The sequence below is a fragment of the Mytilus californianus genome, unplaced genomic scaffold (assembly GCF_021869535.1).
Source record: "Mytilus californianus isolate M0D057914Y unplaced genomic scaffold, xbMytCali1.0.p SCAF_15, whole genome shotgun sequence".
In the NCBI taxonomy this organism is placed as follows: domain Eukaryota; kingdom Metazoa; phylum Mollusca; class Bivalvia; order Mytilida; family Mytilidae; genus Mytilus; species Mytilus californianus.
In genome coordinates, this window is record NW_026262637.1 from 21,267,496 (window position 1) to 21,281,228 (window position 13,733).

The following is a 13,733-nucleotide window of genomic DNA, read 5'->3' on the forward strand; positions in this document are numbered from 1 at the left end:
AGTGGCGTAGCCGGCATACATAGAACTGAATGCTACCCATTGAAGAAGGGCCAATTTTGATGAGTTTTTAGCCGATAAAGATGGTTCAGCAAACACGTATGCAGGGAGACTTGCAATGCCGGGGTTTAATTACAACCACATTTTAAAAAATAATTATTTACCTGTATAAGAATCAATTAAAGAATATTTTTTGGTGATTTTATTTGATAAAAATATAGATACACATTAAGTATACAACAAATTATTAAAACTTTAACAAGAATGTTGCTCTCAAAGCACAATATCTTTAGACATACCAGATGTCTTCAATTTACAACAACGTATCAGATAAAAACATGTAACAAAATATTAAATTGGGATATATAGATATAATGTGTGTAAGCAGAAAATAACAATAAAATTGGTTTTTGAAATATTGTATGTAATCAGGTAATGTTATTAATATTAGTGTGTTTCGTGATAATCGAACAATTCCTTTAAAAATTTGAAAACGCTTCATTTGTATCACATCATTTCAATAATTGCTATAAATCATTCTGTTTGGCCAATTGTTGCAATTCCTCAGCATTTAAGGGTATAGTACTTTAAGCAGTCTTACCTACGTTTTTATTAACCATTTATGATTTTAGTGCACTTTATTGAATTTATTAGGCTTAAAGTGAAATGTCAAAAAATTACCTGGCTATTGCATATATATGTACATCTATTACATTTTGTACAAAGCAAGGAGGTTATATTGGGTATTTTGGGTTAATGTAATTTCGAAAATATTGTTACATGCTATATACACGACAGATAGAACACAAACTATAAAGAAATGTCAGATATCATCTTTTTAAATAATTTTACTTGTCATTTATACAGTATGATAAAATGTATTTAATAAAATTTCGTCAAATCTCTTACAAATGCATAAACAGGTAGAATTTGGATAAGTTGTTTTATCGATGCAAAAAATATTAAATAATATTAAATCAAATACTTGAAAAATGAACACACAAAAAGTCTTTTACAGTAAAAAAGTGGAATTTGTTTGCACTAATGTAAAAAAGTGTATAGTTCTACCTATAATATCTACAAAATTTATAAGGTAAATGTCATTCGTTTGACTTCAAACTTAAGCATCTGCCTCTTCTCTCATTCTCAGTTTTATATTTCCGACTTCTAGTTCATCGGAAGAGTCGTAGACGGGATTCTGTACACCCTTCTTCATGAACACCTTGACATCCATTTCTTCATACAGAGGTGGTTTTTCATCTCCTACAATGTACTTTGGTGGAAGTTTCATTCCATCTGTTTTACTGTAAGATGGGGGAGGAGTTCTGGGTGGAGTTGCAGTTGCGTAGATAGCATTGTCATAAGCATTGCGTTCACTTTCGGTTTGACGTGCATTCTGTGTTTTCTTCAGTCGACGACAGCATAATGCTGTTAGAATAATTGCTATCATAAGAATCAATACTGCTAATACACCAATCACAGGCACTGCAAAGTAGAATTTTTATTTTTTATTTAGCATTTATCGTGTTACACACACACACACACATATAATTTTGACTACTTTGAAATAAGTAAATTTTACAGCCTTCTTTATGCAAATAAGCTTATTCATTAGTCTACTGAACTTTGGTGTTGTAGTGCTGATTTTATCACATTTTGGATACTACGGTTTTTGGTGGGTTTCCTGTTTCTCAGTCTTTAATTTTCTATGTTGTGTTTGTCTTTTTGTCTATTTCGTTTTTTGCCATGACGTTGTCAAGTTTATTTTCAAATTATGAGTTTGAATGTCCCTTTGATATCTTTCGCCTTTCTTTTAGTATTCATTTTGTAGGTTTTTTTTTATCTTTTTCATCTTTGCAAGTCTTTATTTTAAAATGTTTAAGCCATAAAAGCACAATAACAAAAAAAGAAAGCACTCCATGTATCAAAGAAACTCTCGTTGTCCAGTAGCAACACCAATTAACAAATTTGGCAAATATTTTTCAATGAGCGACAAAACAGAAACAACCAATTAAATCAACTCTAGCAGGTGACAAAGAGCTAGTGCTGGCATCTTTTATTGATTTTATTGGTAGAAGTCGATTAATATAAAGACCATTCGGACAGTTTATCAAATCTCAATTGTGTATTATTATTTATATATATAGTCTTTTCTCAGTCTTACAGATCTAGTTCGTTCATTCTTTTATACATATTCAAACACAACAATGAACCACACTTATATGCAACATTCAAAGTCAGGAACTTTATGAGATTTAATCGCTGTAATTTCATTTTTGTCGTTACTTGGGAGTTGGTGATTAAGCAATCGGTCGTCTCCATTGTGTTTATTCACATCCTTATACAGGTAAACTCTCGACTGAGATTTCATTTCTGCAATTAAAATCCTTGCTCTTGGGGAGATTTAAGACCATGTCATTTTATGCGGTCTGTATAGGGACCTCTAAAATGTGTACTATGAAAAACTTGTGTTGCAGGATGTATACTAATGACTGGAATGTTAAGTTCATTTTGTATTTAGTTTGGACTTGAAGACTACTAGACCACTAGCGTATCTTACATATAATTAGATTTTTCTTATCTTCTTCATCCTCTCTCTTTAGTTGATTAGGCATAGTGGGATCTGATGTTCCTAAAAATCAAAATCAAAGTTAAATATTGTATCGCAAATGGATTAATAAACTTAAGATGTTGTTTATAAATGATGAAAAAAAAATTTAAACACGCATATTTAGATTAATTGATCGAAATTTGTTATTCAGAAGTGAAATACATTAACTATTTTTTTTATATATTGTCAGCAAATTTTGGTTCGAAAAGGTCCATATTGGGCAGGTTAAAAAATATTTAACGTGAATATTGTATATCTTAGAAGTTGCCTAATGTAAAAGTTCAATGATAGACTTAACTTAAAAGGATACAATAAAATTGGCAAACCTAAATGATCAAGAAGATATCAAAAGATTATTTCGAACATATTCGTTACCTCTCTTATAGACAGCTACGAGGAAACGACAGGCCCCGACATTACCCTCGTGATCCACAGCAACATACATTAACAGATGTGAGCCTTCTGGAAATTTACTATTGTTTTCATAATCCGAAATGAACCTTTCTGATTTGATGCCAACGTTGTCTGAAGCCTCTGGTTTGTCCCAGCTAATAATTTCGTCCTCAAATGCAGAAATTTCTGATGGACATGTGCTGTACATTGGTGGATGGTTGTCTGCAAGTATAATGCCCAATGTAAAAATAGATGTGAGAGTATACGTCACCGAGACAACAACTCCAAGAGTACAAAATATGCTATAAAGAAAGACAAAAAAAGCGAAAAAATAAATCCACTTCACCATTTCATTACCGTACACCAAAACGTTGAGATTAGTTGAAAACATCTGAGTCAATGTATTTTCGATGAATTGTGTATGATATTTTCACTTTGGTGTACAAATAATGGAATTGCCCATAATCCGTTAGATTCTGAGACGGGATTCTAGCTGACTGCTTGACAGTCAACTACTTATGCGAGGCAGAGCTTGGGCCTAGATATCAGGCTACTGAAACGGCTTATTACATCAACAATTCCGCTATCTTAATATTGATTACACAAACTTCATAAACACTCAGATTTGTATATGACAATACTAGTAAGAACAAGTAAAATTAGTCTATTCATCAAGGACAGAATGTTTGCATAAAGTATTCTCAATAACTGTTGTTTAATACTTACCCATTATAATGAATAATGTTCAATAATTAAAACTAGAGGCTCGAAAGAGCCTGTATCGCTCACCTAGGTCTATGTGCATCTTCAACAATGGATACTCTCCATCTTTGTGGACTAGAATAGAATTCATGATAAAAATCTCTTCTTTATTGATCTAGTCTTGCTGGTCATTTTTGCTTATTTACGTTTCTATCTATCTAATATAGTTTTTCAGATAGTAGGCAACAACACAAAAAAATGATAAAAATCTTTATTAAAGAGAACAACTCCAATAAGGGGTCATCAGACGATTTAAACCATGTTTGACTTATTTGTAGATCTTGTCTTGCTGATCATTTTTGCTTATTTAAGTTTCTGTCTATGTATTATAGTTTTTCAAATATAATGCAAAAACGCAAGAAATTGGTCAGAACCATCATGAATGGGCAATAACTCCAATAAGGGGCGTCAGACGATTTCAACTATTTGACTTATTGGTTGATCTTGTCTTGATCATTGTTGCCTATTTAAGTTTCTATCTATCTATTATACTTTTCTCGGTATTAGACAAACACGCAAAAAAATGGTAAAAATCGTCATTAAAGGGCACTAACTCCAATAAAAGGTCATCAGATGATTGGAATTCATGTTAACTTATTTGTAGAACTTATATTGCTGATCATTTTTGCTGTATAAAGTTTCTCTCTATCTATTATAATTTTTAAGATAATAGGCAAAAATTAAAAAAGTTAGTAAAATTCGCCATTTAAGGGCAATAACTCTTATAAAAAGTCTTCTGATAGTTTGGAAGTAAATAGGCAATAGGTAGATCTCATCATTCCAACCATTTTTGCCCTTGTCAGGTTTTCTCTATTTATAGTGGTTTACAAGATAATAGACAAAACTTGCATTTTATCCCTATGTTCTATTTTTAGCCAGTTCGGCCATCTTGGTTGGCAAGCGGGGTCATCGGACACATTTTTTAAATTAGATACCCTAATGATGATTGTGGTCAAGTTTGGTAAATTTGGGTCAGTAGTTTCAGAGATGAATATTTTTGTAAAAGTTAAAGACTACAGACGACGACGGACGCCAAGTGATGAGAAAATCTCATAAAGATCATTTCGGGCCTATAAATAAAGATTTTCAATTCCTTATTATGAATTTTGTATTACGAATTTAATTCCTAATTACCCACATTTTAATTCGCAATCGTTGGAAGATTGCATTCTTTGTAACGAATTAGACCTATAATATATTTAGTATTTTAATAACAACTTACCGACAACATGAACTGTGATGTGGCATGATGCAAATCGCCCATATTGATCTGGTGGATCAGACTGGGCTGTAATAATATGAATGTTTTTGCCGCAGGAGCAAGGAATGGCTTCGATAATTTCCTTGGAATACCGAATCGTGTATCTTGTTCCAGAATTGTCAACAACAGTCAGGTTTACAGATCTACGAATGTTGATAAACTTTTCTCTATGAGTATTGATAATCAGTGTATTACTTGGACAATGTTTGAACGAAGGTCCTGAAAATTAAAATGTCTGCTAAGTTATAGTTAGCTTGGTTTACTTTTTTTAAGTTAACTACATATGCTTTATCTATGACAAATGTTGTTCATGAATTTCAAGTATTTACATTGTGTATTCGTTTAATTACGCATTGCCAAATAAAAACAAAGGTCGACAATTCAATCGAAAAAGCCATATCATGTGAACGAGTAAGTTGTATAAAGCAGGTATTTCTACATTTTGCGTTTTATATTTACCCACAAAGTTTAAAGTTTATCTCGTAAACACTTAAGTTAGTGCATTATGCACGTAGACATACAAACATGTACCTCACTACGCAAACATACAGTGAATTCAATAGACATTGAATACTGCTTGAAATTTTTAAATTAGCGCTAAACAAGTGTTACACATAAAAAAAATGTACATCAGCAGATAGTCTGCCAGAAGAAAAAAAAGTGAGAGGACCGTTTTGTATGAATCAGGATGAAACGATGTAGCTGCTTACAATTATAAATACAAACTAATCTACTGTTTTGTAAGCGCAATTAACATACACGTCAGTATAATCGGCTAAAAAAATTATAAAATTATTTTAATTCATTTGAAATTCTTGAGGTTTAAAGCAGTGAAAATCCATGACGTAATATAAAAACAAACAAGGCTGTGATGTTTTTATATTCAAAAATATATTTCTAAAGTTTTTATTGTATAGCCTGAACCACCTTAAGAAAGAAACATGTGATTACGAATGGAAAGTATTTCCAATCAGTAAAACGGTTATCAGCATATGGTCTTTAAGTAAATACTATTATAAAATGACAATGATGACAGAATATAAACAAAAGCTCAATTTAAATGAAGTGAACGCTTTAAAAATATTTGCTCTAAAATTATGAGTATGAGTTTGACTCTACTTTCTAATAAGGGATTGCAGTAATTTATTCCTGATTCATCGGCTATTAATATAAATGTCTTTTATGCAAATACTATTCATGTTTCCTCTACAACATAAGAGAGAGAGAGACAAATGATATATCACTTACCAGTATTCGGAGGAAGAGTAGGTCGAACAGTCGTTGGTCGAGGTGTTGTTCCTAAGAAAAGAAAAACAAAATGTTAAGAATAACAAGCAAGACATAGAAACAGGATTATTGAAACTTTTTATGTATCCATTTGGATAGAGCAATAAGTAATGTACAGAAGGTGTTTTGTAAGAAGTATGTATCCATTTGGATAGAGCTATAAGTAATGTACAGAATGTGTTTTGTAAGAAGTATGTATCCATTTGGATAGAGCAATAAGTAATGTACAGAATGTGTTTTGTAAGATGTTTGTATCTATTTGGATAGAGCAATAAGTAATGTCTGAAGGTGTTTTGTAAGAACTATGTATCCATTTGGATAGAGCAATATGTACTGTACAGAAGGTGATTTGTAAGAAGTATGTATCTATTTGGATAGAGCAATAAGTAATGTACAGAAGGTGTTTTGTAAGAAGTATGTATCCATTTAGATAGAGCAATAAGTAATGTACAGAAGGTGTTTTGTAAGAAGTATGTATCTATTTGGATAGAGCAATAAGTAATGTACAGAAGGTGTTTTGTAAGGAGTATATACATATGTATCTATTTGGATAGAGCAATAAGTAATGTACAGAAGGTGTTTTGTAAGGAGTATATATATATGTATCTATTTGGATAGAGCAATAAGTAATGTACAGAAGGTGTTTTGTAAGGAGTATATATATATGTATCTATTTGGATAGAGCAATAAGTAATGTACAGAAGGTGTTACCATTTATGATTCAACCACATCAGTTGGAATATCAATGAAAGCTTTTAAAGATCAACTAAGGTTATGATTAAAATTTAAACAGACTTCCTAATTCTATTACTGTCTGGTTGCCTATACTAAGAGAAAAGCATGCGAAATACCGACAATAAATTTAAAATGATTAGCATTTAAGAGCGACAAGAAGAATTAAGCATTTAACGTCAGATGTCTTGAATAACCGAGATCTTAAGCTTACCATTACACATCGGACAACACTGTCCTGGAATCATTCTAGGATTTGCACAGTAGACGCAGGCTTCTATGCTACAAGACCAATTTAAATATCCTCCATACTGGTATTGGCATACACATGTTTTACAATCTGTTTGTTTAACGGTGCTCCTGTGCTGATATTGTGTACCATTGAAGGAGCACGTTGATGATTTAGGTGTAGTTGGGGCCAGTGTGGATGTTGCTAAGAAACAAAAGACCAAAGCAAACAAGGTGCAAATAAAAAAAGCAACTTTCAAGCAAGCAAAGTGTAGTCAGTTTATTAAGTACAAAATGTATATATAATAACTTTAGTTAAACAACTATGGTCTCTGATCGAATAAAATTATGGAAACAATTCGATCACCATGTTTAATCTTATATCCATTGTGAAAATGTTTCTTAGATGAAGAGTGTTTACGTAATTTGAATATGTAATCATATTGTTAATGTGAGAATCTGGCAGAAAAGCTAGGAAAATGTTGATTTAGCTGCATTAGAATAACAAAAGAATCATTATGAAGATTTGCATTTCCTCTTTATATACGGTCAATTTGTCATAATAAGGCATTAATTTGAATAATGTGTTTTCTGTATGAAATATATAAAACGTGTGAAAACCAAAATCATTTGCAAGGACTGTAAAATACAGTCACAACAGTTGCTGAAGGGGTAAACATTAACTTTTTGTTTTTGCAGATAGTTATTTACCAGGGCAAACGGGACAGCATTGACCTGGGATTTTGACTGGATTGCTGCATTTTGGCTGTTGACAATCGTTAATCATGCAATTCCAGTCTGGTTTCTGTTCGTAAATCGAAAGACATGTACACATCATACAGTCTGTTTTCATGATATGGTGACCCTTGGGGTAAACTTCTCCGTCATATATGCAGCTTTGACTGATATTCGTTGGAGCTGGTGTTGTGGTTGTTGCTAACGAGACAAAGTAAAAATTTACACAGATGTACACTAAAGGTATGATATCGTTCAAAGGGTTAAGGCATTCGTTCTTTAATGTGTAGTGACGATGGCTATGAAATATGAAGTCTCTAAAGTTTGAATATTTAAGGAGACATTTTATAGCTGACTAAAAAAATACGGTATGGTTTCTTCTTTTATTTACAATGTACTTATTGACTTTACTTTTTAATATATTGGAATAGAAAAACTTACTTGATTTGCATATACATAGTGGACAACCCCTCTCATCAGTTTGAAATCCATTTTTACAATACATTTTACAAATGGGTCCACATTCATCTGGTGGTTTATCTACATTTATATAAAAATAGATACATTTAATAAATGAATAAATGACATACTTGTTTTGCATTAACAAATTGGACAACGCTTTTCGCATTCATCCGAAGGATTAAATTAAGTGTTATGAAAAGGAGTAGATACAGAAAGGTAGAGTCAATAATCGCGTAACAGCAAAATTATGTGTTAACGAGAACATAATTAGAACTAGAAATTTGCAATTCCGAAGACAAAGTCAAATCAGTTATAATATTTTAGGATTAAAATTGTAAATCCTGAAGCACAATATAAAAACTAAATACTTAAGAGACAACATAGAAAGGCTGCTAAGACTGTGGTCAAGACTAAATACTAAAGAAACAGTCTATAAAGATTGCTAAGACTGGAGAAAATACTGTTAAAATACAATGAAGGATTACATTTCATATCTGTAGCAAAATAAACTATTCAACAATTACCAAAATAGTATAGGGGATTTCATAGCGGTGTTCATACCATTGACGGTTATACGATACAAATGAACTACAGAGTTTCAATGAATTGTTATAATCTGTAAGAAGTCATTGATGAAATTATAAAATGAATATAACATATGGAAATAAAGCAAATATTCGATGAGTGCTTTAGTATCTTCTTTGAATAATGGAATGCATGCAGCTATTGACCATGCGCCATAAAAAAATAAATAATGCTCATGTATTCAGCTATGGACCATGTGCATTATTAACTTGAATAATGTGCACGCATACAGATATGTACATGTACATTATCAACTTAAATAATGCGCATGTAAACAGCTATAAACCATGTGTATTTTAACTTGAGTAATATGCATGCATACAGCTAGGGACCATGTGCCATAAAATTTAAATAACGTCCATGCATACAGCTATTGACCATGTACCGTAAAAACTAAAATAATGCTCATATATTCAGCTATGGACCATGTGCATTATCAACTTCAATAATGTACTTGCATACATCTATGTACCTTGATCAATATTAAATTAAATAAGTTGCAAGATAAGAAAACATATTATTTAGATATATATATGTAATATAACGGACAACTCGTATATTCCATTCCCTCTTTTTATACTTCAAGTTGTCGCTTTTTGTCAAATATTTCATACAACTTTGCTTTTTTTCAGAATCAGACCAGATAATTAATATATCATTTATATCCATTTTCTTTTTAATTTGCTAATCCAATCATAATATATCATTCATCGATAATTTTGTTCAATTGGTAGAGTGAATTCCATTTCAATAGAAGTACATAATGTGTCCACAGAAAGTGTACAGACGATACTGATTTCTGGCTCACTGTTCGCCTCCTTCAGACAACCTGTATTCTTATGGTTTATTTCATTTACACATTACATTATATAAAAATGTTCAAGAGTGCTCAGTTCATTCATTGTCGGGCATTTCACACGTGTGCATGGTGCGGCGACATTTGAATATAATGATGATTGTTTTTCTATTCATTTATGACTCTCTGAACTCCATATTTCAGTATTTAATTTCAATATTCGTAACCACCATAACACTCTTAATCCGAATTTAGCTCTTTTACTTTCAACCATATTAAAGCAATTAACGTTTCACAAAATTTGTTGTTTTTCTTTAGTTGTTGTCAAAATCAGAAAAAAATAAATTAATATCCTTGTTATAATAGGGTTGTGTCAATAAACCCTTATTGCATACTATTTTCTATTTGTTGAGATTAACTTTTCCTGTTTCTTTTTTAAAGGATATTCCAAATCATATAGAATGCCAGTGAATGAAAATGTCTGATTTTCGTGCAATTGCAACATTTTGATACCAAATGCGCGCAAATTCAAAATACTTCGATCTATCTGAGAAAGAACAGTTTTTCAATATGGTACTTGTCTGAAGCAGGTGAGGAAGAAAACAAACCTTGAAGAAATAAAAAGAGGGATTTTGTTAGGTATAATGTATTTCGTTTACCATCACAGACAGGACAACACTGCCCGGTAATAGACTTCTGTGATTCACATTTAAGCGGAGGACAATCAACACCTCTACAAATCCATTCCGGATGTTGTTTTTCAACTTTAATGCAAATGCAAGAGTTGCAGTTATCCGTGCTGGCAACCTCAGAACCTTCGGGATATTCGATTCCGTCCTTTATACAAGTACTACGTAATGGAGTTGTGGTTGTTGTTGGAGCTTTTGTTGTAGGAACATCTATAAAAACAATACCAGCAATACAGTTTCTGTTATACAAATGCTAAAAATTTAAGTCCTAAATGAAGAAATGTCAAAATACGAGTGGAACTTTGCTTTGAAAAATAGAGCATTACAAAATAGTTATTTTTTTTTTCTCAAACTAGTAAGTGCTATCTTCATTGAAGACCTATCCAGCTATTCTTTTTATCATTAGCTTTGATTTATTTATGGCCACCAATCCTGTCGTTTTGGTTTAATATACTTTCTGATACAGGTTATAACTATACAGTTATTGTTAAAATCATTGATCTTACTTCTGGAGTAGAAAGATTTTGGAAATGAATACCCTTGCCTGGTTAGAACTGAAAATTAATTATCTCGGTTTAATCAGGATGAAAATTAATATTCTGGAAACAAAATGCAGGATATAATTGTGCACAAAAGGTAATAAGCATGAGTATCTACTGATGAAAATGAACATTCGATCCGCAAAAAATCCCCCTGCAACCATCCCCCCTCGAATATCGAATTGGCCATCCCTTATCCTTAATTCAAAAATATGTCTTGATTTGTCATACAGCTTAAGTAAATTACAATGGTTATTAATGAATTAACAAAGTGTAGTGTTGACAGAAATATATATAATTTATATATCCATATCCATTTGTATTTGTATTAATTTGTAAGGAAAATCAAAAAACGGAAAGTTTTTTTTTATCAAGAATTCATAGAATTATAATTGTAGTTTTGTTAATTATCAGAGAAGACATTTGTTATTGGTATTGAATTTGCTTTTAAAAGCAGTAAAGTAAAAGTACACAATTCCAACTCTTTCCACGTATTAGTTCTTCAGCATTATAAGCATATTATTAGTTCTATATTATTAGTGAATAGTGTCCTGAGTAGATTGTTATCTTGTAAGATACAAGCTTGCAACTCCAGTATATATTCTACGAAGGATAATATTCACCAAAATTCATGCAGTAACCCTTTTATTTATTCCCTCAGTCTTTGTATGTTACTTTGATCTATATCTTCAATTTGAACATCGGTAAATTATTGTAGCCTGAATTTATTGTATAGCAAATCTTGATTAACTATTGAAAACAACTTGTTGTCACTGATTACGTCACTAATAGGAAGCTGTATTTCCACTAGTCAATATCATTTCCAATCTTAAAACATAATAAGTATGTTAATAGTGCTGTTAATATCATACCCCGAAGCCAGGGTATTCGGGAGACGAACCCCCCCCTACGAAAAAATACATGAAAGACTATTGAAGTCGGGATTCAGATTGAGTTCAAAGCGTCGTGACTCCACATAACCCCTCTCAGACACATTCTGGCTACGGGACTGAACATATTACTGTTCTTGTTTTTAAATGCAACCTTTAACTATAATGCCGATTCTTCAAACTTATTTTTATCATAAACGTTCAAAGCATTTTACCGGTTCAAAGTGGACAGCATCCAACAAATGTAATGTGTAGTCGAAAGGAAACCAAGGACATTGGACTGTCGGTGAACAGTTCCATGTTGGCAACCAATCTTTTCCATAATAACCACATATGCATGTATCACAACCATTGTTCATGTGTATTTCTGAGCCGACCTTATAATTTTTTCCATTTTCGACACAAGAAGGTTCCGGTTTCTTTGTTGTAGGAGGTTTCACAGTAGTAGCTTTGGTGTTATCTATTGATCGATATACTTTACTTAAGTCAATAGGAATGAACAACTCACTTGCATAAATTATGTTAGAGTTGTCAATAAAAGAGACATAACTGTTACTTTCTTTACGGAACGGTTTGTTTGTCATACTGTGGATTTGTTATTATTCGTTGGATACAAATTTTCGCGGCTTTTGGTGGTACAAGTGACCCACAAAGTTAGAGATTCAACGAGTTACACATTTTCTGTAGGCTTGTTTGGAGACTTAAGTAAAACAATGAAATAAAATATCCACGAAAATGCAAGTTTTCATCTATTCACTGAAATTGGTACACATTAAAAAATCATGAATCCACAGTATGTATATTGCATTTGCACGTGACGTTCGAACAACATTTTTTTCATTCTAGGTGTCTGCCTTTCGCAAGAAAACGCAACGAATTGTACGTTCTATTATTTTATGTGATTATTCAGAAACCTCTTTGAATTTTGAAAGCGTACAGATCCAGATTATTATTTCTAGACATGTATACAATATGAATACGAATACATTTTGATTTAATAACCATCTTTTAAATCATTTGTTGATTAACTCATTCTTCTTTGTAGCTTCCTGACTTTTGATTAAAATTGATTATTGAAGCGAAGTGCATGCATACATTTATGCGATAGTGACTCTTTAAATGGTGCTATATATAAACATTAGCATATTTATATTGCATTTTACCGGCACAGGTTGGACAGCATCCCACAGTCGTAATATTTGTGCAGTTTGAAGGAAACCAAAGACATTGCACTGCTGGTGAACAGTTCCATGTTGGGAACAAATGTTGTCCATAATAACCACAAATACATTTATCACAACTATTGTTTCCTCGTATTTCAGAACCGATCACATAATTGGTTCCATTTTTATTACATGAAGTTGCAGGCCTCTTGGTTGTAGGCGGTCTCAGAGTTGTAGTGGATGAGTTATCTGTTAATCGATTAAGAAAGGTTGAAATGTGTGTATGATGTTAACGATAAACAAGTGAATGAAGAAACACATTATAATCTAGATGTACAAAATGAAAGTAACTGGTTCAGTTTTGTAATAACATTAACGGTACCAAATTTTCTACATCAGATGCGCTTTTCGACAATAAATATCTCTTCAGTCATTTGGTAAGCTAAACAATCAATTTCTCTACAATAATATCCGTTTAAAGGTATAATACAGACATATTCATAAATTGAATTTTTCTCCAATTTTTCAAATGAGTTATATTGTACTATTAAAATTATAACAAGACATTCTCTTCAAACACATATAGGGTAAAACGGGATAATA

General features: G+C 31.8%; 1 protein-coding gene and 1 long non-coding RNA gene across 25 annotated transcripts in view; one reads left to right on the forward strand and one right to left on the reverse strand.

Moving 5' to 3' along the window:
• LOC127725641 (kielin/chordin-like protein) overlaps nt 1-13,733 on the reverse strand; it is a 77,674-nt gene that overhangs the window by 22,639 nt on the left and 41,302 nt on the right. For 4 of the 21 annotated variants that reach the window (XM_052232725.1, XM_052232726.1, XM_052232731.1 and 1 more), the window contains 7 exons: nt 13,131-13,379; nt 10,509-10,748; nt 8,448-8,546; nt 7,983-8,207; nt 7,258-7,476; nt 6,273-6,323; nt 4,986-5,243 (listed from right to left, as the gene is read on the reverse strand). In XM_052232725.1, the coding sequence (XP_052088685.1) occupies nt 4,986-5,243; nt 6,273-6,323; nt 7,258-7,476; nt 7,983-8,207; nt 8,448-8,546; nt 10,509-10,748; nt 13,131-13,379 (1,341 nt within the window). Of the gene's footprint in view, nt 1-184; nt 1,483-2,557; nt 2,630-2,983; nt 3,224-4,985; nt 5,244-6,272; nt 6,324-7,257; nt 7,477-7,982; nt 8,208-8,447; nt 8,547-10,508; nt 10,749-13,130; nt 13,380-13,733 lie in introns of those variants that run through there. The other 17 variants (XM_052232730.1, XM_052232736.1, XM_052232740.1 and 14 more) reach the window with 14 other exon arrangements.
• On the forward strand, nt 6,600-7,327 carry LOC127725644 (uncharacterized). Of its 4 annotated transcripts, XR_007993082.1 has the most exons (3): nt 6,600-6,711; nt 6,768-6,823; nt 6,888-7,327. It is a non-coding gene; the product is annotated as an uncharacterized LOC127725644 (long non-coding RNA). The 4 variants fall into 4 exon arrangements; XR_007993080.1 differs by having other exon boundaries at nt 6,613-6,823; XR_007993081.1 differs by having other exon boundaries at nt 6,613-6,823; nt 6,952-7,327.